The sequence below is a fragment of the Gracilinanus agilis genome, chromosome 2 (genome assembly GCF_016433145.1).
Source record: "Gracilinanus agilis isolate LMUSP501 chromosome 2, AgileGrace, whole genome shotgun sequence".
Classification (NCBI taxonomy): Eukaryota; Metazoa; Chordata; class Mammalia; order Didelphimorphia; family Didelphidae; genus Gracilinanus; species Gracilinanus agilis.
The window spans coordinates 583,286,556-583,311,395 of record NC_058131.1 but is presented as its reverse complement, the minus strand read 5'-3'; the positions used below and the strand labels follow the sequence as shown (position 1 = coordinate 583,311,395).

Below are 24,840 nucleotides of genomic sequence, written 5' to 3'. Positions count from 1 at the left end.
CTATTGACTACAAGTCTAAAGTGTCATGTAAGCAGTAAAAGTTTTCAGAGTCAATGCTAATTTGGGACACATTTCCACTGGTTTTGTCATGTGTCCTTGATCAAGACCTATTTCCAAATTGTTGATAGTTGCATTGGTGTGGTAGTTTCCAGTCTACATCCCCAATCATGTCCACCCTGACCCATGCGTTCAAGCAATTGTTTTTCTTATGTTTCCTCTCCTGCAGTCCTTCCTCTGAATGTGGGTAGCGTTCATTACCATAAATCCCTCAGAATTGTCCTGTGTCATTGCATTGCTGCAGGTACAGAAGTCCATTGCATTTGATTTTACCATAGTATATCAGTCTCTGTGTACAGTGTTCTTCTGGCTCTGCTCCTCTCACTCTGCATCAGTTCCTGGAGGTCTTTCCAGTTCACCTGGAACTCCTCTAGTTTATTATTCCTTTTAGCACAATAGTATTCCATCATCAGCATATACCACAATTTGTTCAGCCATTCACCAATTGAAGGACATACCCTCCTTTTCCAGTTTTTTGCCACCACAAAAAGCACAGCTATAAATATTTTCGTACAAGTCTTGTTTATTTATGATCTCTTTGGGGTACAAACCCAAAAATGGTATGGCTGGATCAAAGGGCAGGCATTTTTTTATAGCCCTTTGAGCATGATTCCAAATTGCCAGCCAGAATTGCCATCAGTTCACAACTCCACCAGCAATGCATCAATGTCCCAGCAATTTTGCCACATCCCCTCCAACATTCATTACTCTCCCCTTCTTTCATTTAAGCCAATCTGCTAGGTGTGAGGTGATACCTCAGAGTTGTTTTGATTTGCATTTCTCTAATTATTAGAGATTTGGAACACTTTCTCATGTGCTTATTGATACTTTTGATTTCTTTACCTGAAAATTGCCTATTCATGTCTCTTGCCCATTTATCAATTGGGGAATGGCTTGATTTTTTATACAATTGCTTTAACTCCTTGTATATTTGAGTAATTAGACCCCTGTCAGAGTTTTTCGTTATAAAGATTTTTTCCCAATTTGTTGTTTCCCTTCTGATTTTGGCTACATTGTTTTTGTTTGTACAAAAGCTTTTTAGTTTAATATAATCAAAATCATTTAATTTACATTTTGTAATTTTCTCTAACTCTTGCTTGGTTTTAAATTCTTTCCTTTCCCAGAGATCTGACAAGTATACTATTCTGTGTTCACTTCACTTATTTATAGTTTCCCTCTTTATATTCAAGTCATTCACCCATTCTGAATTTATCTTGGTGTAGGGTGTGAGATGTTGATCTAAACCTAATCTCTCCCATATTGTTTTCCAAATTTCCCAGCAGTTTTTGTCAAATAGTGGATTCATGTCCCAAAAGTTGGTCTCTTTGGGTTTATCATACACTGTCTTGCTGATGTCATTTACCCTGTCTATTCCACTGATCCTCCTCTCTGTCTCTTAGCCAGTACCATATTGTTTTGATGACTGCTGCTTTATAGTATAGTTTAATATCTGGTACTGCTAGGCCCCCTTCCTTCACATTTTTTTTTTCATTATTTCCCTTGAAATTCTTGATCTTTTGTTATTCCAAATGAAATTTGTTATAGTTTTTTCTAATTCAGTAAAGAAGTTTTTTGGTAGTTTGATAGGTATGGCGCTAAATAGGTACCTTGTTTCGCTTTTAAGAGATCATATAAGAGATACCATTTATGTTCTTTTATATGTGTATATGTGACTATATATATACAACGGACCTTTACTGAAGAGGAAGGACTGACTCATTGTTATTATAGGAAGAATGAAAATTGATATTGTAGAATATCATTGGTAAAGGTCATACCTGAATTGATAGGTTGTCAGATTTTATGCCAGTTTAACTCAGATAAAAATCTGGTCCTTATTGTTTTCTCAGCCCATCTTCTACTCTGGACCTCATTTGCTTTCATAGTTGAGACTCTTCAACCAAAACCTCTCAGTTGTCCTTGAATGAATTCCTTCCTTACTTCTTTGTCCTGTTATCTGACATGCTTGCTTAAACCTCAGCCTTGAGTTTTTCCCACTATCTCTGCCTTCTCTGTTTCTCCTCTTGTGCCTTTGGATACTTCTGGATAAAGCCACATAACCAACTCAACTGTGTTCCATTTAAATGTGTTATTTGATCACAGCTGGACCTTCCATCACTGCTATATGGCATTCTCCCACCCCACACTCCTTTTTAAAAATCCTTTCCTTCTGTCTTAGAGTCAATACTAAGTATTGGTTCTAGGACAGAAGAGTGCTTAAGGGCTAGGCAAATGGGGGTTACAAGACAGAAGAGTTGAAAGGGTTAGGCAGTTAGGGTTAAGTGTCGAGGGTCTCACAGCTAGGAAGTGTCTGAGGCCAGGTATGAATTCAAGGTCTCCGATCTTCATGTCTGGCTTTTTGTCCACTGAGCCACCTACCTGTCCCTTCAATGGCATTTCCATTATTTTTCCTTGATGAATTATGCTCTGTAGAAGATCTCGCAAATATTCCTTTCTGCTCAGATATCTGTTATGCTATCTCCTTTCCTCCTTTTCCTCTCGGCAGACTATCTCATCTTCAACTTTAAGAAAATGAGGCCATTCCTTATGACTGGCTTCTTTCCTCGTCAGTCTTTTCTTGTTCCTATCCCTTTAATTCTGTCCTCTCATATAACCCTGTCCCTTGCCAGGGTATCTATCAATCCTTCAACTTGAGCTCTTGAATTCTTCCATTTGCTTCTGAGGGGAGAATACTCTGGAGTGAGAGAATCTGAGTGTCCGTTCACAATCAACCTGCTATTTACTTCCTGTATAACACTAAGGAAGACCCTTAAATGGCCTCACTTTCCTTATCTGCAAAAGTTAGGGATTATATTAGATGATCTTGGAGGTCAATTCCAACTAGTCTTTTAAAGACTATCATCTACCAGTTTCTCTTTAACTATTAAAACTCCTAGAAAAGAGTCCCTTATTTTCTGCCACCCTTTATTTAGTTTTTTTAAATAAAAAAATTTAAAGCAGCAAAAATCCATTTTTCTCCCTTCACCTTCTCCTACCCCTCCATCAATTAAGAAAGAAAAAAACACATTGGTCAATTGGCTATATTAAAAAAAGTAAAAAAAAAAAATATCTGGCTACACCCTGAATCTACCACCTCTCCTTTAGAACATGGGTAACATATTTTGTTGAAATTGTGATTGGTCATTGTTTTGATCAGAATTCCTAGTAGTATTTTTATCAGATTTATATGTCAGAATTTGTTAGGCCATCACCTAAAGTGGTGGTCATTCCCTTACTTTCTGGTTCTTTGCCACTGAGAAAGAAAATGATATAAGTATTTTTATGTATCTTTTGTTTTGGGCTAATTCCTCCCTTAATCCACCTTCCCTCTTATTAGCTTCTTTTCTTTCTCTTTCCTTGAGTGAAATATATATTTGTACTGAACTCTCTGTGTGTTTTCTTTGCCTCCTTTGGCCAGTCAAGTGTGTTAGGTTCAAGTGTTGCCTGTTCCCTCTACCCCCTTTCTCCTTGTTTGTATAGATTTTCACTTCTGCACTTTGAGGATAAATTTTTTCTATCCTTTTCCCTCTTCCCCACCTCCCCCATCCTTTTCAATTCATCTTTTAAGAACATTAGGCCATAATAGAACCTCACCCAGGAATTCTGTGTAATTAGACTAGTTCCTTTACCTTTGTGAATTTCATCAAGTTTCTATACAACAATGATCTATTCACTAGGAATGCCTGAAGTTCTCTATTTTGATTTTAAGATCTGTTGCTGAACTTATTGTAAGGAAGACATGAGTTCAGATGTTTGTGAATTGTATGACCTTGGGCAAGTCACTTAATTTTTCTCTGCTTTAATTTCCATATCTGTAAAATGGGTTTAAAACCTTTTTTAGGTTTTAAGTTTTTTAGGTTTTTAAGATTTTTAAGTTTTTAGGTTTTTAAGTTTTAGGTTTAAAAAAAACCCTTAGGGGTTTTGAGGGTAAAATGAGATATTTGTAAAACCCCTTGTCAACCTTAAAAGTGCTTTGTAAATGCTAGTTTTTGTTATTAATCGTGATTAATCTATTACTGAGTAAGTTATTCTTTGTTCCTTTGCCTTCTTTAATATTGTATTCCGGGGGGCAGGTGGGTAGCTAAGTGGATTGAGAGTCAGGCCTAGAGACAGAAGGTCCTAGGTTCAAATCTGGCCTCAGACACTTCCCGGCTGTGTGACCCTGGGCAAGTCACTTGACCCCCATTGCCTACCCTTACCACTCTTATGCCTAGGAGCCAATATACAGAAATTAAGGGTTTAAAAAAAAAATATTGTATTTCAGGCTCTCTTGTCCTTTATAGTGATGCTACCCAAATCATATATGATCTTGACTATAGCTTGCTTCTCCATATTCAAATTCTTTTGTCTCTTTGCAGTAAAAGTATACTGCATCAATTTAATATGAAGTTAGTCAAATGTGGTCTTATTTCAGATATCAAATTTCACTTTTAAAAATACATTGAGAGGGGAAGCTGGGTAGCTCAGTAGATTTGAGAGTCGGGACTAGAGATGGGAGGTCTTAGGTTCAAATCTGGCCTCAGACATTTCCCAGCCATGTGACCCTGGGCAAGTCACTTGACCCCCATTGCCTACCCTTACCACTTTTCTGCCGTGGAGCCAATACACGGTGTTGACTCCAAGATGGAAGGTAAGGGTTAAAAAAAAATACATTGAGATTTTAGTATTGAACCAAAATGGTTTCTTAAAAATTTTTTAAAAACACCTGAAACTTTTCTTTATATCATCTTTGACCTGGATGAATTTTATAAATACTGGATAGTTTCAACTTGGGAAATTTTGAGATTAGGATTTTGTCTGTAATGTTCATGGAAATTTTCATGATGGTTACATTCTGTTTCCATTTTGTCTCCTACTTCATAAGGATCTAGGAGTTTTCCTTTGTGATTTCTTGAGAGATGATAAGTAAGATCTTTTGTTGGTCATGGTTTTCAGATAGTTGAATGACTCTTAAATTCTCTCTTCTTGATCTGTTTTCTAGATCAGTTTTTAAGGTGAGTTACCTTCCATTTTCTTCTGTATTTTCAGTGTTTTGACTTGGAAGCAGTCATTTCCTATTTGTATTTTTTTTTTAATGTTTTGGGTGGGATAAAGTTTTGTACCTCTTGTTAGAAATTGAACATTAGCCTCCCTTTTTAATTTTTCTATAGCTCTAATTTCTTTTCCAATTTTTTTATCTAGCACTCTCATTGTATATATAAAAACATTTTAAAAATCATTTAAAAATACTTCCATTGTTTTCCCCAAGAATTCTAGTTGAAATTGTGCTCTAGTTGTATTTTTCTTTGAGGCTTTGCTTGTAGATGCTTTGGAGGTATTCTCTTCTGGATTTGTTTCTTAAGTGCCCTGTCACTTAGTTTTTTGTGTTTTGTTTTTTTTAACTCCCCCTACCTTCAGGCTTAGTATTGATAGTAAGTAATGATTCCAAGGCAAAAGAGAAATAAGGGCTAAGGCATTTGGGGTTAAATGACCTGCCCCAGGGTCACCCAATCTGAGGTCCTATTTGAATCTAGGATCTTATGTCTCCAGGCTTGGCTTTCTATCCATTAAGCCACCTACCTGCTCTTTCCATTAGATTTTTGATGGGATTCTTTTTTTTTTTTTTTTTTTTTTTTTTTTTTTTTTTTTTGCTCTTTCTTCCAGGCTACTTTCTGATTTTGAACTTGTTGTATAAGGCAGATTTTTTGTACTTCTGGAGGGAGTGTCTGGGCTGGCCTTTTTTCTTGTTTTCTTGGGAGATTGAGTGTTATGTTATTCCTAATTTCTCAGAAACAACTGAAAGGTTTCAATGTTTCTAAAGTAGTCTCAGGGCAAAGTCTTGATTGTTTCCTTGCTGGTCTGAGATTTGTGAGTTCCAGTTTGGATATGTTATGTGCCCCATCTTTCCTACCTTTCGTACATGACTATGTAACATTTTCAGCCAATAGGGGAAAGCTCTTTGTGCATCGAGATCATTTTTTAAAAGTTGCTTCTCTCTCTCTTTCTCATATTGATTATTAGTGATTACACTGATTAAAATTTTGCTTTGAGACCTTTCCATCTCTCTTGTTCCTAGTAGTGGGGACATATGAATCTTGGCTTTGACCGTTTACTACATATGTTGATGGGTTAAGCAAGCAACTCCCTTGGATTTAAGGCTCTTAGATTTCTCATCTCTAAAATGATGGTTGAGAAAATAAGAGTTTGACTAGAAGATCTTTCAGGTCGTTTCCAGCTTTAAATCCAACATTTCATATCTGTCATTTCCCCAACCATTTTGAAATATTTTCTTCTTGTAGAAATTGTCTTAGTTATTCAATTCTACAAACATTTATTTAGTACTAGTTTATGTGCCAAGTTTTATGTTAGATGCTAGGGATATAGTGAAATAGCCCTTCTCTTTAAGGAGATTATGTTTGGGGGAAATATGTGTAAATGTAAGAGAATATAAAATTCATATAAAGGAATTGTATGGGGAAGGACTGTGATTTGGACCTTTAATGTAGTCAAGGCAGAGTAGGGAGTGCATTCTCGCTATTTGACAGCCTATGCAAAGGCATGTTTAAAGAAGTTGTAATCTTGTATATTACAAGGGAAAGTCATAGACCAATTTGCTTGAAATGTGGAGTGCAAAAGGGAGTTGATGAGAAGAGAGGCAGGAATATGGAAGAAGGATGGAAAGACAAATTCGAGTCTTGATTCTGAAGTGCTTGGAGTGTCAGTTTATAGTTTATCCTAGATATAAAAGCTTCTTGAATAAAAGATTGTCACAATCAAATTTTTACTGTAGAAAATATTAATTTGCAGTTGGTTGAATGGTAGAAAGGAGAGAGGTGCCTAGAGTTGGGGGACTAATTAATAGATTAGACAGTGATGAGTTAATGGTGGTCTGAACTTACTTAGTAGCTATTCCAGAAAGTCGAGGGAAGGGAATGGAAGGAATGTAAATGTATATTCAAAAGGACTTGACAGCTAATTGGTTTGGATGATTATGAAGGAGAGTAAGAAATTGAGGATAACTCTGAGGTCCTAAATGTGGGTGATGAGAAGGTTGGCACCTTGGACAGAAATTAGGAAGCTGAGTAGGGTTTGGGAGGTAAATACTGTATTCTCTTTTGGAGAGGAAAGAGCGGGGTGTCCCTTTAATCTTGACAGTATAATACTGTTATAGTTGTTGATGAAATCTTGTTCATTCTCAACGTTGACTTTATATTAGGTTGTAATTGTCTTGTATACTTTGGGTTTTGCTTTTTTCATTTTTTATCAGTTCAAACACATTTCTTTTAATTGATGTTTTTCATTATTTTGGCATAATACTTTTCTTTTGCATTCATATACTATAATTAATATATTTCTTCTGAGAGAAGAGTAATCAGAAAAGCAAGTAAAAATCTTATGTGCTCCTTTTAATAGAATGTAATAATAGATTACTAGAAAGTTTTAGCAAGAACAGTATTCTATCACACCTATGTTTCTGATTTATATTGAAATAATTAATAATCTATACTTAACTTCCCGAGTCATCATTTTTTACTTGTCCTTTACTCACATAATTTCTACTGTGATTTTGAAAGTAATAGAAAAATTAACTAACAATTACAGCTATGTGAAAGGAAGACAATTGCCTCAGGAGAGAAAGTGTGTTCTTTGTCATTGGAGAACTTAAAGTAGATAGTCTGACTAGTTGGGCATGTTATATAAGCAATGTTGCAGAATGTATATAATTTTGAATTTGAATTTGGGAAGGTGCAGGTGGAAGAAGAAATGTGATATGTTAAAACTGTTGAACTTGGAGAAACCCATTTGAATCTTGGCTCTGCCATTTACTACTGATGTGACCTTGAGTTTCCCCTTTTTAAAAATAAATAGGTTGGATTAGATAATTTCTAAGGTCATTTACAATGTAAGATCTGTGGTTTTACAAATTGTGCTTCAGACACTAGCTAACTAGTTAGTGTAATCCTAGGTGTAGGTCACTTAATAGTTCTGAACTACAGTTTGCTTATCTATTAAATGGGGCCAATTAATAGCATAGCACATACTTCTTGTGAGAATCAAATGGGATCATGCAAGTAAAGCACATTGTAAACCTTAATTGCTATATTAATGTGAGCTGCTGCTGCTGCTGCTGTTAATAGAAAAAAATTTTCTTTTGTATTTCAGTGAAGTTTAGATCAAAACAGTCCTGGGATAAATAGCTATTCTCCTGCTATTCTTTTATATTTCAAGTAAAATTTCTAGCTGAAGCAGCAAGGCACCCAAGGAGAGAGACAGGAATAAGCACACTTTAGCCAAGTCAAGCCATCATGACTGTCTTTACCACCATTTACTCTGAGACCCTGACAGTAATATCCCAATACCCTGAACCCAAGAACCTGGTAATAGCAATGTTACCAACCTTGTATCCTTAGTTATCATTCTGAGAAAAAACACCTGTGCAGATGTAGCCTGACAACTTCTCCTAGGTTCTATGCTACAGCTACTGAAGATCCAGAAAAGAAAGTTCTTACTTTCAAATCCTTGGTATTGTTAAATGGTTCATTATCAGAAATTGATATGATTTTGTCATTGGAAATGACATTAAAGAATAGATATTAATATTTACTTTGCTGCTATACCCTGAGGACCTTGAAGACCTTTCCATCTTACTTGGAGCTGAAATTTCCCACATATGTTGTCTGTCTCAGAAGAATGTGAGCTCCTTGAGAAGCAGGGACACCTCATCTCACTTTACCATCCTTTTTTCTGTTGTCATTTTAGAAACAAGTTTTTTCGATATTTTCTGTTCTTTATTTTGTCATAGTTAACTCATATATCCTCCCCCTTCCCAGAGAGGCATCCCATATGAGGAATAGCATTTTTATTTTTATTTATAATATTTTTCCATGGTTATATGATTCATTAACACCCCCTCCAACTCCTCCCCCCCTTTCCTCCCCCTTCTTGAAGGTGACAAGCAATTCCACTGGGTTATACATGTATCATTTTGTTCAAAAACTATTTCCATGTTATTCATATTTGCAGTAGAGCAATTCTTTAACATCAAAACCCTAATCATAGCTCAGTAGATTGAGAGCCAGGCCTAGAGACAGGAGGTCCTAGGTTCAAATCTGGCCTCAGACACTTCCCAGCTATGTGACCCTGGGCAAGTCACTTGACCCCCATTGCCTACCCTTACCATTCTTTTGCTTTGGAGCCAATAAACAGTATTGACTCCAGAATGGAAGGTAAGGGTTTAAAAAAAAAAAAAAACAAATAACAAACCCTAATCATATCCCTATCAAACCATGTGATGAATTATGTTTTTCTTCTGTGTTTCTCCTCCCACAGTTCTTCCTCTGAATGTGGCTAGTTTTCTTTCTCATAAGTCCCTCAGCCTTGCTCTGGATCCTTGCATTGCTGCTAGTAGAGAAGTCTGTAATGTTTGATTGTGCCACAGTGTATTAGTATCTGTTTACAATGTTCTCCTGGTTCTGCTCCTTTCACTCTGCATCAATTCCTGGAGGTCTTTTCCAGTTCACATGGAATTCCTCCAGTTCATTATTCCTTTGAGCACAATAGTATTCCATCACCAGCATATACCACAATTTGTTCAGCCATTCCCCAATCAAAGGGCATCCCCTCATTTTCCAATTTTTTGCTACCACAAAGAGCACGATTATGAATATTTTTGTACAAGTCTTTTTCCTTATTATCTCTTCGGGGTACAAACCCAGCAGTGGTATGGCTGGATCAAAGGGCAGACAGTCTTTTAAAGCCCTTTGGGCATCGTTCCATATTGCCCTCCAGAATGGTTGGACCAATTCACAACTCCAACAGCAATGTATTACTGTCCCAATTTTGCCACATCTCTTCCAACATTTATCACTTTCCTTTGCTACCATATTGACCAGTCTGCTATGTGTGAGGTGGTACCTCAGAGTTGTTTTAATTTGCAAATAGTATTTTTAGAAAGAATGGCAGCATAACTGATTAGTAAGTGGAAAAAAGACTGAAAACACTTGGCAATATGAACATTTCTCACTTTGTGAAGGATTTTCAAGTGCTGTTATAATCTTTATGATTTTGTTTCATTTACTTTTGATTTTTTGGTGTTACATTGTTGTAGTTACTGTATATGTTATTTTCTGATTTTCCAATCGATAGGCATCACTAAAAGTGCTGCTATAAATATTTTGGAGTATATGGGACCTTTTTCTTATCAGTAGCTTCCTTGGGGTATATAAGCTCAGTATAGGTGTCTTGATTTAAAAAGTAAGAACGTTTAGTTCCTTTATTTGCTTAATTCCAAATTGCTTTCCAATTTTACAGGTCCACAATTATTAGACTTCTCTTTTTTTGGTATTTCCAGTGCTTTGCACATAGTCAGCACTTAATGTTTTCTTCATTCATGCATGTTTTAAAGACTTTTCTAAGTGGAAATAACTTCATTTTATAATTTAATAAAAGTAGCTGGATTTAAGCTAATCTTCTGTGGGCTCAATTGAAAGGATTCTTGTTGTATAACACTCCAGTAGCAGACAAGGACCATACCCCATTCCCATAGTATTTTAATATTTCCTACTAAGTCTTAAAAAAAAACAAAAAAAAAACAACAAGAAAACATTTTATTGATGCCTTTGGTTTTCTCAGTGTGTACTTTTCCTTCTCCACTCCCAGATGCCCATTCTTATAACCAAGAATAAAAAAAGAAAGGGAAAAAATTCAGTGAGACATAACAGTTTGTTAATAAATTCTCTTTTTATATGCAATTTTCCACACATGTAATTTTGTTTTCAAAGAAGCTGGGGAAAGGTGCTTTTTCATACCTCCTTTTTGGGGAGCCAAGGATAATCATCATAAGGTCATGGGATTAATTTTTTCTGTGTGTGTGTTTCATTTAATAACATTGTATTCACTGTGTATATATTATCTTTTACTTTATCTCTCTTGTAGTTCTAAGATTGAAGCTGCCAATATTGGAGAAGTTGTAGAAAGACAGTCATACTAAGGCATTATTTGTGGAATTATGAATTAGATCAATCATTATGCAAAAAAAAAGTCCCATGTCCTTTGACTCTAGAATTTCAGTTCTGGGTTATGTACCTCAAGGAAGTCAATGATAAAAAGGTTCTAAATATACTCAGATATTAATAGCACTCATATTAATAGCAGAATTTTTTATAGTAGCAAGTACCTAAAAATGAGATTTATGTCCATTGATTAAGGATTAAATAAAGTATAAGTTGTAGGAAAAGATTTTAATGAACTATGATATAAGAGGTTATGGATAGAATGATTACAGTGAAATATAGGAAGATATGAACTGAGCAAAGAAAAGAAGGTATCTATTCTTAAAGTTCTTCATTCCACATAGCTTAGAAATAAGTATGGGGTGTGGAGATAACTATTTAAAAATCCAAAATGAAACATTGTTCTTAAATATTTTTGTATCAGTATAATATCTGGATAATTGTGGATGACAGTTTGATCAGTGATAATGGACCAGTTCTTATACATCTATTTGAATTCCCATAGGTATTATTTTTATTATTGATTCCCTGTCAGGTACAAAATAGGATTAAATTACCTGAGGCCCCTTGTAGGTCTTTCCCGAGCTTCCCCCCCCCCCCCCTTCTTCTTTATGTAACATGGTTTTCCTCCATTTATCAATCAGTTCTTTCTGAACAAGGTCCTCAGCCATTGTTACATTTCAGGCAGATGAGATCCTATTTATTTACTTGTATTAATTTCAGATTCATTTTTTTGCCCATATTGTATATACAGATGCTTGAGAATTATTCTCGGCTCTCTTCCAAGTTATTTTCTTTGGTGATTTCTGTCTTTTGGGTTCACTAAGTTCTGTTGTCCTAATTGTGATGAGAGAAACAAAGTACTAGACCAGAAACTTTGGTCTCTCCTCCCCTCCACTCCCCGCCCCAGTAACTAAGTCAAGAACAGGGCCAGTTTGTCTGGATTACAATGTGCAAGAGGAAAAGTAATGGCCTTTAAGGCTGGAAAAGTAGGTTGGAGCTAGGTTGTATAGGATTTGTCCCAAAAGCTTAACAAATTCCCATTTTATTCTAGAGGTAATAGGAAGCCACTAGAGTTGGGAGATCTAGGGGATTCGCATGTTAGGCAGTAGTGCATATATAAAGGACTGGTATAATGAGAGATTTAAGGCAGAGAGACCATCTGAGGTTTCTGTAATAAGTAAGAGGTGATTGTTGAACTAGTAGCTGTGTGAGAGGCCAAGGGCCTGAGGAATGAGAGAGAGAGGGAGACGGAGATTGTGAAGCTAGAAACATGAAGATCTGGAAACTGATTAGATATGTGTGCAAGGGAGAATGAGGATTTTAAGATAATTCTTCTTATAGATATGAGATAGTAGAAAGTACCTTAGCCAGAAATAGGAAAGTCATCTGGTAGAGGGGAAGAGTTAAGTAGAGCAAGATAATGAGTCAAATTTTAGATATATTGAATTTAAGATGTCTCTGGGGCATCCATTTTGAAATACTCAATGGTCATTTGGTGGTATAGTACTGAAACTGAGGGGAATGTAGATTTGGGAGTAAATATGTAGAGATAGTAGTTATAAACTAACCATTGGAGCTGATAAGTTTACTGAGAGAGAATGTACAGGGAGAAAAGAAGGGTCAGGGCAGCACTGGGCTGTGGATGGCTAAGAAGTGGTTAGACAAGAGGTGAGCCAAGAGATAGTAATGCCATGAAAAGATAAGAGAGGAGGGAGTGTCCTGGAAGGGAGAGACTGGTCAGTAGTGCCAGATAGATCTAGAAGGAGGCAGCTGAGAAAAATTATATATGACAATTAAATTGAGGGATAGACTTAAATATTTGAGATTAATGGGAAGTTTTTTTGTGTGACCATGTATATCCATGGCTGAAATATAGTGGAGTTCATTGTGGGATTTGAGGAAATTGAAGAAAATGTAAAAAATGACTTCAAAATTTATGAACCTTGGTGTCTGGGAAATATAGCATTATAATACAACAGAAAAGAAGTTTGAAGGAGAGATCTGCTTTTTTTTTGTGGTGGTGGGGAGAGAAGTGAAGTTGGGGATGTTTTTTCAGTATTGTATTAAGAAAATTCTAAAGTATATTAATCATAATTACTTGAAGATAGAGCAAAATGGTTCATATGGGGTTACTTGTTCATTCTCTTGTTAATTGTCTCTTTTTTTGAGCTCCAGTTTTATACATATCTCAAATTGGAAGTCTCATAGCATCCTATAAAATCAACATGTTCAAAACAGAACTCACCTTTCTATTTAAAAATCTCTTTTTTCCTACTTTCCTATATTGCTCAAGGTTACTCTGACATGCAACATTGGTTATATGGGTTAAGTGCAGACATCACCAATCTGTTGTCCAATCTTGCTTTCATCATTATAATTTCCTCTTGTTTCCATAGCCACCAAACTAGTGGGAGCTCCTTCCCTTCATTTCCGGATTGTTGTGAGTTGTTCTCCTTGCTTCACTCTAATCCATCCTTCCTGATTATAAAAATCATTTCTCTAAAGCTCAAGTCTGATTATTATGTCCCTGATCAGGAAACTTAAATTATTCTCCAGTACCTCTTGGGGTAAATATAAAAATAAATTTTGATATTTAAGGTCCTTTACAACTTTGATGTTTTCTGGTCTTATTAATTTCTCCATGTACACTGGACTACTTGGTGTTTCTTGCATAGTACCTTCCATTTACAGATTGCATACCCTTTCTTATCTTCCACACCTAGAATGCTCTCACCTTTGCCTCCTGGCTTTTCTGGATTACTTTAAGACCCAGCTCAAATCCTACCATCTGCAAGAGGTCCTTTTTTTGCTCCCCTATTTTATCTCTTTCCTTCGGTTCCCTGACTTTCCCTCTGAGAGCTGTCTATGCTATAATATCACATATTTCTGTTCATAATTTTGCGTACTGCCTCCCCATTAAATATAAGTCCTTGAGAGCAGGGGACCATGGTTTTTGCCTTTCTTTGTATTCCTAGTGCTTGGAACATAGTAAACATGTAACATGATTGTTCACTTACTTTTTAATGTTGCATATCTATTATTTATCACTTTATTACCACTTAGAGTAAGAATTAACAAACTAGAATTTGTAATGTTAATTGCTTTGAAAACTTCACCTTTGCTGTTAGAGGAGTTGCATTCTTATGTGATTGCATGCTGTGGTAAGTATCTTGTGTACTTCTTTATGTAGGCTTATCTCTATGCTGGCAAACATATGACATGAAGAGGGCTGTGCCCCTCCCCCTCTCCATGTACACCTGAAGACATTTTCCCCATCACCCGCCCCTCTGTCAGAGCAGCCCAGTGGAAGCACTTTTCCCTCCCCTGTCTGGGGTTAGGTAGTTGGCTTACAGGGGGCAGAGCTGGAGGAGAGTGGAACAGAGTGGAGTGCTCAGGACACTCCCTTCCCCCTCTTTACACTCACTGATGACATTCTTTACTTCACCTGCCCCACTGCCCAATGCTTCCTCCCTCCCTTGTCTGGGGTAAGGGGTGGCTCACATGTAACCTGAGAGTTGCGGTTTGGGCACTCAGTCTCTAAAAGGTTCACTATCATTGGCCTATCTGCTGTTACATATCTATAATGTGATGTTTTATAGAATAATTAGTGATCAACTTAATGGGAACTTTAATAGTTGCTATAATTATTCTGTGATCACTGCATGGCATATTTTTTTAAAAATTCAAAAATATTATTAGCAACTTTTGATGACTGATTTTAGTGCTTAGTATTTTCATCTTTAAAAAACAAGTATTTGGTATCTGGCAATATAGTATATTAGTACTTAAAACAGAAAACCAGAAGTTTGGAGGCAAGATCTGCTTTTTTGGATTTCTTTTCTTATTTAGAATATATGATTCATTAGGTTATCTTTGTTCTGAGTGTACTTTTTAACAGGGGTATATAGAATCAAATTACAATTAACTCTTTGTTTCATTTGTTAAAAGCTGTAGATTATAGAAGAGTTGAAAATATTGAACAATCCTTAACATTTAAGGAATACTTTATTTTTTTTTTTTATTAATTCTAGGCTCCTGGATTTGGGTTTGGAATTGCAATATCAGGAGGAAGAGATAATCCTCATTTTCAGAGCGGTGAAACTTCAATAGTTATTTCTGATGTGTTGAAAGGAGGTCCAGCTGAAGGACAACTTCAGTAAGTATTTCCTTTTCCTGTGTTTTTTTGGGCAGCTGTGCTAGATGATAGGCTTCATTGGTAGTGGTTTGTTTTGTTTTTAAAGAAAATGGACAATGGTTTATTGTCCAGATGGAATTGTGGTAGATTTGAAGATAAGTATGTTGCCATCCCTATTGTAGGTGGTTAGGTAATAGATTTTCTTTGCAGATCATCCTTTTTTAAAACACTCTATATAAATTTTTTAGCATTGTTTTTAACTTGCTGTTTTTTTTTCTTAATCAGGGAAAATGATCGTGTTGCAATGGTTAATGGTGTTTCCATGGATAATGTGGAACATGCTTTTGCTGTTCAACAATTAAGGAAAAGTGGGAAAAATGCAAAAATTGTAAGTAACTCTAATTGTAAATTATTCCTTTTAGACCATAAAGAATTAGGAGCTTGAGTATCTAATTTGGATGTAATAGATATTGAATAGCCTTCATTGAAAAAAATCATTCAGTTAGTGCTAAAAAAGAGTTGTTAAGGAAAGGTACATTGAAACTTGCATATATTACTTTTTCCTCATAACTTTAAATTTTAATTTAAGTTAAAGTAAAAGGAAGTGTATTCATTAAATAAGGCTTGCTTTAAATGACTCATTGAAATAAAACTTATTGAGTGTGGAGAAAGGAAGCTTTTCGGGCTCCCTTACAGGTAGTTTCCATTACATTTCCCCCTACATACCTTGCTGGGTCAATTTCTTGAGGAACTAACAGGATTTTTCTTTACATACGGTTTTTCTGTCTATAAAACTGGCAACAGTTTAATATATTTTTATATAAGACTTGTTTGCCTTGTAATTTTATCAGAATGGTTGAAAACATTTTCCTTTAATAACTTTAATGTTTTCAGAATTCTTTAAGGATTACTCCTACACTGTTAATAATAGCTCACTTACCTTTTAAGCTAGATTTTTATTTTTCAGTTTAAAATTTGTCATTCAAGCATGTTTTTTAAGTTTTCATTACTATTGCTAGATTTAGAATTAGGAGATACTGGAGACTGTCTGTTACACTTAATAGTCTAAAATTTCCCATTCCTCTATTTTTCTTTGAGTGATCTGATTATGTAATTCTCCTGATTCAATTTAAATGTAAACTAATATACCAAGGAACAAGTATATTAAAACAAATCATAGAAACATTTATACTATAAAGACCCAGTCTGAGGCTAAGTAACTTGTCTACCATCAATCACTAAGACCCAGTGAGGATTAAAACTCAGGTCTTTTGATGTAATAATGATAGTTCCACTAGTCCAGAATATTTTTTTTATATGCCATAAGTTAACTTCTAATTCTTTATTAAGTGCTTATAGTATGTGAAACATTGTGGTAACCATAAGGGTTAGAAGTTGTTGTTTTTAAAGATACTAGTCCTTAGGAGATACTATCTTACTAAGGAAATATAATATGTATACAAATAGGTATGCTTTAAGGAAAACTGAGCTGTAAAGGAACACTAAAAACTAGATGGTATCAGTGAGGTTTGGAAAATGGTTTGTAGGAATGTCTAGAGTTTGAATTGGGAGTATTTGTGAAGGGCAGTGAGTAGTACGATATAAATTAAGAAATATTAAGTGAGAGTCAGACTAATTATTGGCCCCTTTCCAAGGCCCAGGAGTTTCTAGACTCGGGTTTCCATTTTATTTTAGAGGCAATGGGGAGTCATTGGAATATAGGGAGGACAGTGACATGATCAAATCTATCTATGCTGTGTAAATGTTATTTTAGCAGCTGCATAGAAGGATATATTAGAGATAAAAGATATTAGTAGGGAGAACAGTTAGGAGACTGGAGTAGTTTGGGGGAGAGAGATGATGAGTGCCTAGAGTAGGATGGTAATCATATGAATGAAGAGAAAGGAGTGAATATTAGAAAAGTTGTGAAAGTAAAACCAGAAAGACTTAACATTTGCTTGAATATCATTGATCGGGGATCTTCAGTGACTGGAATAGTAGCAATATCTGTCTGTCTATCTATCTATCTATCTATCTATCTAAAAACCTTTACCATCTGTCTTAGAATTGATAAGTAAGGGCTTGGCAATTGGGGATAAAGGACTTGCTTAGCTAGGAAACGTCCAAGTTCAGATTCGAACCTAGGACCTTGTATCTCTAGGTGTGGTTCTCAATCCCCTGCTGCTCCTGGTAGTAATATTCTGAACAGAAACAACAGTAACTTACAGTGCTTTGTAATTTGAAAAATACTTTCTGTACATGAGCTCTTTTGATTTTTGCAACCCTCTAAAGTAGGTGCTATTATCTCCTTTTTATAGATGAGGTAATGGGCACAGGAAGGTTAAGCGATTGATGAGGTAGGCTATAGACCCAGGGCTTACTGACTCCAGAGCCCAGTACTATATCTGTATGCCACAGAAGTTTGGAGGATGGGATGGGTTTGGGATACAAAATAGTTTCAGTTTGGATATAGTGAAATTGAGATGCCTTTGAAATTCAAGGTAGAGATTATTTAGCAGTCAGGGACAATGCATTATTTAAATTTATAAGAAATTCAAATTAATTACACAGATATGGGAGTCATTTGCAGAGAGATTATATATATATAAATTTATTATTTTTCCTATAGTTACATGTTTCATGTTCTTTCCTCTTCCCCGAAACCCCCTTATCCCCTTTAGCCGATGCACAATTCCACTGGGTTTTACATGTATCATTGATCAAGACCCAATTCCATATTATTGATAGTTGGACTAGAATTATTGTTTAGTGTCTACATCCCCAATAATATCCCTGTCAGCCCATGTGTTCAAGCAGTTGTTTTTCTTCTCTGTTTCTCCTCCCACACTTCTTCCTCTGAATGTGGCTAGTTTTCTTTCTCATACATCCCTCAGCTTTGCTCTGGATTCTTGCATTGCTGCTAGTAGAGAAGTCTGTTATGTTCAATTGTACCACAGTGTATCAGTCTCTGTGTACAATGTTCTCCTGGTTCTGTTCCTTTCACTCTGCATCAATTCCTGGAGGTCATTCTAGTTCACATGGAATTCCTCCAGTTCTTAATTCCTTTGAGCACAATAGTATTCCATCAGCAACAGATATCACAATTTCTTCAGCCATTCCCCAATCGAAGGACATTCTCTTATTTTCCAATTTTTTGCCACCACAAAGAGCATGCGAGAGGGATAATATTTAAATAACTACGGGAGCTAGAGTTGAGGTCAAGAAAGCATTTGCAGAGAAGGATCTAGAACTGGGTCTTTGGGAATGTGTACCTCCACTAAAGGATAGGAATTGGATGATTAGTGAAGTAGCAAACAGTTAAGGAGCGAAAATTAAAAAAGAAGAATATCACGGGAAGAGAGAATGTTAAAGGCTGGAGAGTTCAAAGAAGTCAGAGAGAAGGGAAGTTATCAGTATTAAAAATTTCAGTGATGTCAAAGGGGGTGAAAATTGAAAAGGATTGCTATTTCATAATTTGGTAACCTAGGAGAGAACAATTTCAATAGGTTTGCAGAGTTGAAAGCCAGATTGCAAATGACCAAGGAGGGAAAAGAAGGTTTGAAACCTGCTGAGGAGAATGGATTAGAGAGTGTATAAAGGAAGCATTAAAAACTTTGTCATGCAGCATTGAGGGCCACAATTGCTATTGTTGTCATGCCTGACTTTTTCTGACCCCAATGACATTATTTCTTTGCAAAGATACTGGAGTAGTTTGTTATTTCTTTCTCCCATCTGTCCCCATTTTACAGATCAGGAAAATGAGGCAAAAAGGGATTAAGTGATTTGCCCAGGCTCACACAGTTAGTAAGGGTCAGAGGCTGGATTTTGAAATCAGATCTTCCTGACTGGGCTCTGTACTCACTAATATTAGATCACTTGAATTTGTAATAAACACAGTCATCATGGAGTTGGGATTTCCTCCATTGTCATTCAGCAGCTCTGGAGGAAGTAGATCATAATAATTTTCTAGGATTAAAGATTGACAGTATGTGAACCCAGGAAGGACAAGGGGCAAGAGAATAAAAAAGGGAGGACAGCATATAATTTTATGGAGTGCCATATCCTTTTACTCCAAGCACTACATGTTTGATAGATTTATTTATTATTCTCTTTTCTGATGATCTCATGATCATTTAATTTTCAGAAAGATTTTAGTGTGCATTTTAATGACAATACCATCTTCATTGAGTCTTTTGAGTGTGTTAGCTTCAAGAGTAGGAAAAAGGCTTCAAGAAAATAGCCCTTAGTCTTTTGTCATTTGTCATTTGTTGTTCTGGATAGACATTTGTCATTTGTTGTTCCAAATAGACAGACAGACAGATGTGTGCATGTGTGTGTATTTGGGTCATAAAGTATTTTGCTATAACTGTCACTTATAGACTATTCGAAGAAAGAAGAAAGTTCAGATACCTGTAAGCCGTCCAGAGCCTGAGCCAGTATCTGAAAATGAAGAGGACAGTTATGATGAAGAGGTACATGATTCAAGAGGTACACGAAGCGGTCCAGTTGTTAGTAGGAGGAGTGAAAAGAGTTGGGTGAGAGATCGAAGTGCAAGTCGAGAGAGGAGTTTATCGCCTCGATCAGATAGGAGATCTGTTTCTTCTAGTCAGCCTGCAAAGCCTACCAAAGTAACATTGGTGAAGTCCCGGAAAAATGAAGGTAAACTCTCCTGTATAATATTTGATGCCTTACATTTAAAAGAATATAGGATTGGTCTAAAAATGAAATAGCTTCTTGATCACACACATTTTTTTAAATTTTCATATATCATTTCTGGCTAACATAGGCCATATTTTATTATAAGTAACTATGGAATTTGGCAGAAAGCATATAAAAAAATTTACAGCTAAAGGGATTTGAGTGACTTCTTATTTTAATCATGTTTCATATGGAAAAGAAATTAACCTCTAGAACTGAAAATTACACTGCTTAAACTCTCAAAATAAAAGTAATTCTCATTGTTAATAGACGTCCCCCTTACATAGTTATCATATTCACAGGGCTTCACCGGAGTGTTTACAGTAGAATTTTCCAATATTAGTAATCAACCATGTATCGGCAGTATTTTGTGCAGCCATTATCCTTGGTCATTCTTAGGAAGAATCCTTCTTAGGCATGTACACATACCATACAAGCATGTCTGTATATGTGTCTGTGTATGTAGGTCTATATATGCATGTAAATATTCATTCTATTCACAAGTAATATTTGTATTGCCAACCTTTTTTTTGGTAAAGAACTTATTATTTTTTTTATATTTATTTTTTATTTTTATTTTTTTAATTATTAATTATTTTTTTTTTAAACCCTTGTACTTCAGTGTATTGTCTCATAGGTGGAAGAGTGGTAAGGGTGGGCAATGGGGGTCAAGTGACTTGCCCAGGGTCACACAGCTGGGAAGTGGCTGAGGCCGGGTTTGAACCTAGGACCTCCTGTCTCTAGGCCTGACTCTCACTCCACTGAGCTACCCAGCTGCCCCTAATTATTTTTTTATTTGGTAATCTCTTTAGAAGTTAAGGAATTCTCTTGTAATTTCAGCTTGATTTTATTTCTGGCTTGTCTTCCTTAAGAGCTGAAAGAGACCAGGATACTTAGAATTAAATATTGTTTGGGTTGCAGGTTGCTTTTCTAGTTCTTAAATATTACCCACCTTCCATGAATACATATTAGAATCAAGTAATTTCCTTTTAAAATTTGACTTTAATTATTCATATTACATCTGTCTTCTGAATAATGTGTTCTTAGAAATAATGATTGTCAGTGTTGTCTGGGAAAGTAGTAAACTATTTATGACATTTTTATGACTTTGGTCTTCATGTGATAGGAAAGAAGCTTGATTCAAGCAGTTTTAATATCACTTTATATCAACATTAGAAGCAGGTTCTAAACTTTTTGATTATAAAAAATTGCTTTGTGCTCTTATGAAGAATATTATCTTTTAAACACTTTTTTACTGTGTCTGGATTTGTTATTAGCTATTACTATTGATAATATGAATCAAGATATTTAGAAATGTTATATATGGTTTTATAAGGTTTTTTCAATATTTGATTACAGAATATGGGCTTCGTTTGGCTAGTCATATATTTGTAAAAGAAATATCACAAGACAGTTTGGCAGCAAGAGATGGCAATATCCAGGAAGGTGATGTTGTATTGAAGGTATAGTCATATTCCTAAATTTCTTTGGATTGAATTGTCAAAAAAAGTGGTTTCTGTTATTCCAATTTTTCACTTGTGACGACTGAGACAGTTTATTAGATGCTTAAGATTAAAAAAAAGAAGCTGCTTTCTGTTCCTATCTTAGTGATGGATACTTAAAGAATTCAGCATACTAAAAGAGTCATGTTGGCACATACAACTGTTTGGAAGCCCTTGTTTTCATTTTTCTATAATAGTTATTCAGTTGATTGAGCCAAATAAGTTGTGTATTACTTAATTACTGGATATTGGTGTCTGATTTTTAAAACTGCAAGTTTTTATTGGTGTATTCTGTTTCTTACATCATCATAGTTATCCCAAGTGTTGCTTTCCTTTCCCAGAAAGCCATTTTTTGTTTAATTTTAAGGGTTAAAAAGCTTTAGGCTATGGTATAATATTTGGGAGTGAATAATAGGGAGAGGAAATAGGCATATTAATTGATTTTTATCTTTTATGGCAGCAGATTAGCCAAGATTTTTACTGATTTAAGATAGGTGATAATTCACTCAGCTGAAAGCTTTAAGTACACATAACTTTGCTCCATATGGTAAAGAAAAGAGCAATTTACATTATTTTTGATAGTTTTACAAGGGGATTGAATTCATCACTTATGTCTAATACATAGTCTCTGTTCTATTATAGATAAATGGCACTGTGACAGAAAATATGTCATTGACAGATGCAAAAACATTAATAGAAAGGTCCAAAGGCAAATTGAAAATGGTAGTACAGAGAGATGAGCGAGCTACACTTTTGAATGTCCCTGATCTTTCTGACAGTATTCACTCTGCTAATGCATCTGAAAGAGATGGTAAGTTGTGAGCATGTCTTGGTCCTAAGCTGCTACTTATTTTCTTAGTTTAGAATGAAATTTTGGGACGCAATTTTAACTTTGTCCATCAAACCAAACTTTAAAACTCACACATTATCAGTATTTAAAACAAACCCATAAAGGCCTTTAGTGTACTTACTTGAGAGCATTCGCTTCCATGGTTGTTAGAAGTCAATACATAAAGTGAGCACCTAAAAAATTATATTAGATGTCTATTTCAGTTATCAATTAAGGGGCAATATTTTATTGCAGTGATATTTCATGTAACAAAAACCAATTTTTATTCAATAGACATTTCAGAAATTCAGTCACTGGCTTCAGACCATTCCACTCGATCACATGACAGGCCTCGCCGCAGCCGTTCACGATCTCCTGACCAGAGATCAGAGCCTTCAGATCATTCCAGGCATTCTCCACAGCAACCCAGCAATGGCAGGTGATGGCACAGTTGGGTGTTGTGATTTAAAACAAACTACTAATGTCATCATACATATGACTTGTTCATTTTTATACATGTGGTATAGAAAGTTTTTCAATTTCCTTTTGGATGTAGTATTTTAAATATTTTCTCTTGGTTTTTTTTTTGTGATATTTTCATTTAAAATATTTTAAGTTTTTAAAAACATTTCAAGATTTTAATTCAGCTAAGAATTACTACTAGAAAACTTTGCAAAGATAAGAGAAAGTGAGGTGTAGAGGGTGGCACCTAGCTTGAGAATTTAAGTGCTTTGAAAGGTGGTAGAATCCTCAGTAGTAATAAAGAAGCTTGCAAGGGGAGTAGGTTGTGAGAGGGGAAGATTAGGAGTTTAATGTATCTATTTGCCATTCAATTTGAGATGTTCAAAGGCAGTTGGAGGTTACAGTCTAGAGGTTAGAAGAGAGGTTAGGCTGGCTAAGTAGATTTATGGCGAGCAACACCTAACCCTATATTAGGCACACATAAATATTATATAAATATCTGTTGAAATAAATTCTGTGGGCCTTCTGCAAATATATTAGTTTGTAAATTAATAGCACTTTGACGTATAGACTATGTTTGTGATAGTACTAACTATAACAAGATTGTACTAATATCTAAAATTCATTGATTTTTTTTTGCGTGATGTTTGTATATAATTTTACTTACTAAAGACTCTTAAGAGTACAGGGCTAGAATATTCTCTATATTTTCCTTAGAAAACTTACTTCATGAAGTGTTCTTTTTCTGAAACACAGGGAAAGTAAGTTTCAATATGAGCATATTGTAAACTGTATTGCTGAAAACATTTAATCCTTAGAAGAAAAAGGTCATATAACACAGTGGAACTATATTCCTTAACAGAGACTTCACAAGTTTTGGGATTTTTTGGATGTTTTCCCCCATCATTGTCATTTCCCAATAACTCTCTTCCCTGATAAAATAGTCCCTTGTAACAAATAATATGATTCAATATTTAAAAAAGAAAAAAACGACACATTGATTGTTCCTACTTCTTTACAATCTAGTGTTCACTTATATTTCTAGTCTTAATGTATTATTCCCCTTTCATTGTATTTTAGATAAATTGGTCTTGTAATTATTTCTTGTACTTGATATTCCTTCTCATGATTTTGTGGTTTTGTACCATTGAGTCACTGCATCTGGGATGTTCTACCTTTATATTTTGACTTAATAGAGGCTCTAATTTTTCAAAGCTCAGTTCAGCCTCAACCTTCTGCAAGGCTTTCTTGATCCTCTGTTCTTTATTCCTCTTTACTTCATTTCTAATTAAAGTTATTTTGTATTGCTTTTCTTTCCAGATGAATAAATATTTTATTCACTTATCCTCCAGTGGAATATCATCACAGGGACTCATTCAATTTTATCTTTGTATTGCTAGCATCTAGTACCCAAGTAATGTGGCAGCAATGTGGTATAATGGATAGAGAGCATCAACCCTGGAATCAGGAAGACTTGAATTTAAGTCCAGTGACAGATGCTTAATAACTATGTGCCTCGTGGCAAATCATTTAACCTCTGCTTATTTCCTCATCAGTAAAATGGGGATAATGATAACATGTACCTCCCAAGGTTATAATGAGGATAGATGAAATATTTGTAAAGTGCTCTGCTGACCTTAAAATACAATATTTTTATTGTTACCAATATAACTATGACTACAACTATCATAAAATTATTGTCTGTATACATCAGTTTTATTCATTATTGATTCTCAGAGATTGTAGATAAAATGTATGGCTTAGTAGAAAGGTGGTGTAGGCATTGGAGGAAGCATCTACACAGTAGGAATATATTTTGTCAAATATTCACTTCACCAGTTACCTGAATCTGAAGTACAATTCAAACCCAAACTTGTTTTCATTTGCATTTCTCTTCTTAGTGATTTGGGTCACTGTTTCCCTTTAATGTCTGATTATTTTTATTTCTTATATGAAAAACTTTATATATTTTTGATCACTTATACTGATGATTTTAGAATAAATATAATAATTACATAATAAATATTTTATATTTTTTCTTATAGTTTTCTAACTCTAACTTGTCTTTTTAATTAAAACCTATTTATTTAAACATTTACTCTATTCAAAGTACTTTGCTAGGTGCTTCAGATAAGGTAGAAAGATGAATAATTAGATGGGATC

The 24,840-nt window shown here is 35.1% G+C and overlaps 1 protein-coding gene across 2 annotated transcripts in view; it reads left to right on the top strand.

Annotated features, from left to right (window-relative positions):
- Nucleotides 1-24,840, top strand: part of TJP1 (tight junction protein 1) — a 313,265-nt gene that overhangs the window by 236,718 nt on the left and 51,707 nt on the right. For both annotated transcript variants that reach the window (XM_044665401.1, XM_044665400.1), the window contains exons 4-9: nt 15,083-15,207; nt 15,472-15,574; nt 19,566-19,845; nt 21,244-21,347; nt 22,029-22,197; nt 22,510-22,654. In XM_044665401.1, the coding sequence (XP_044521336.1) occupies nt 15,083-15,207; nt 15,472-15,574; nt 19,566-19,845; nt 21,244-21,347; nt 22,029-22,197; nt 22,510-22,654 (926 nt within the window). The remainder of the gene's footprint in view (nt 1-15,082; nt 15,208-15,471; nt 15,575-19,565; nt 19,846-21,243; nt 21,348-22,028; nt 22,198-22,509; nt 22,655-24,840) is intronic.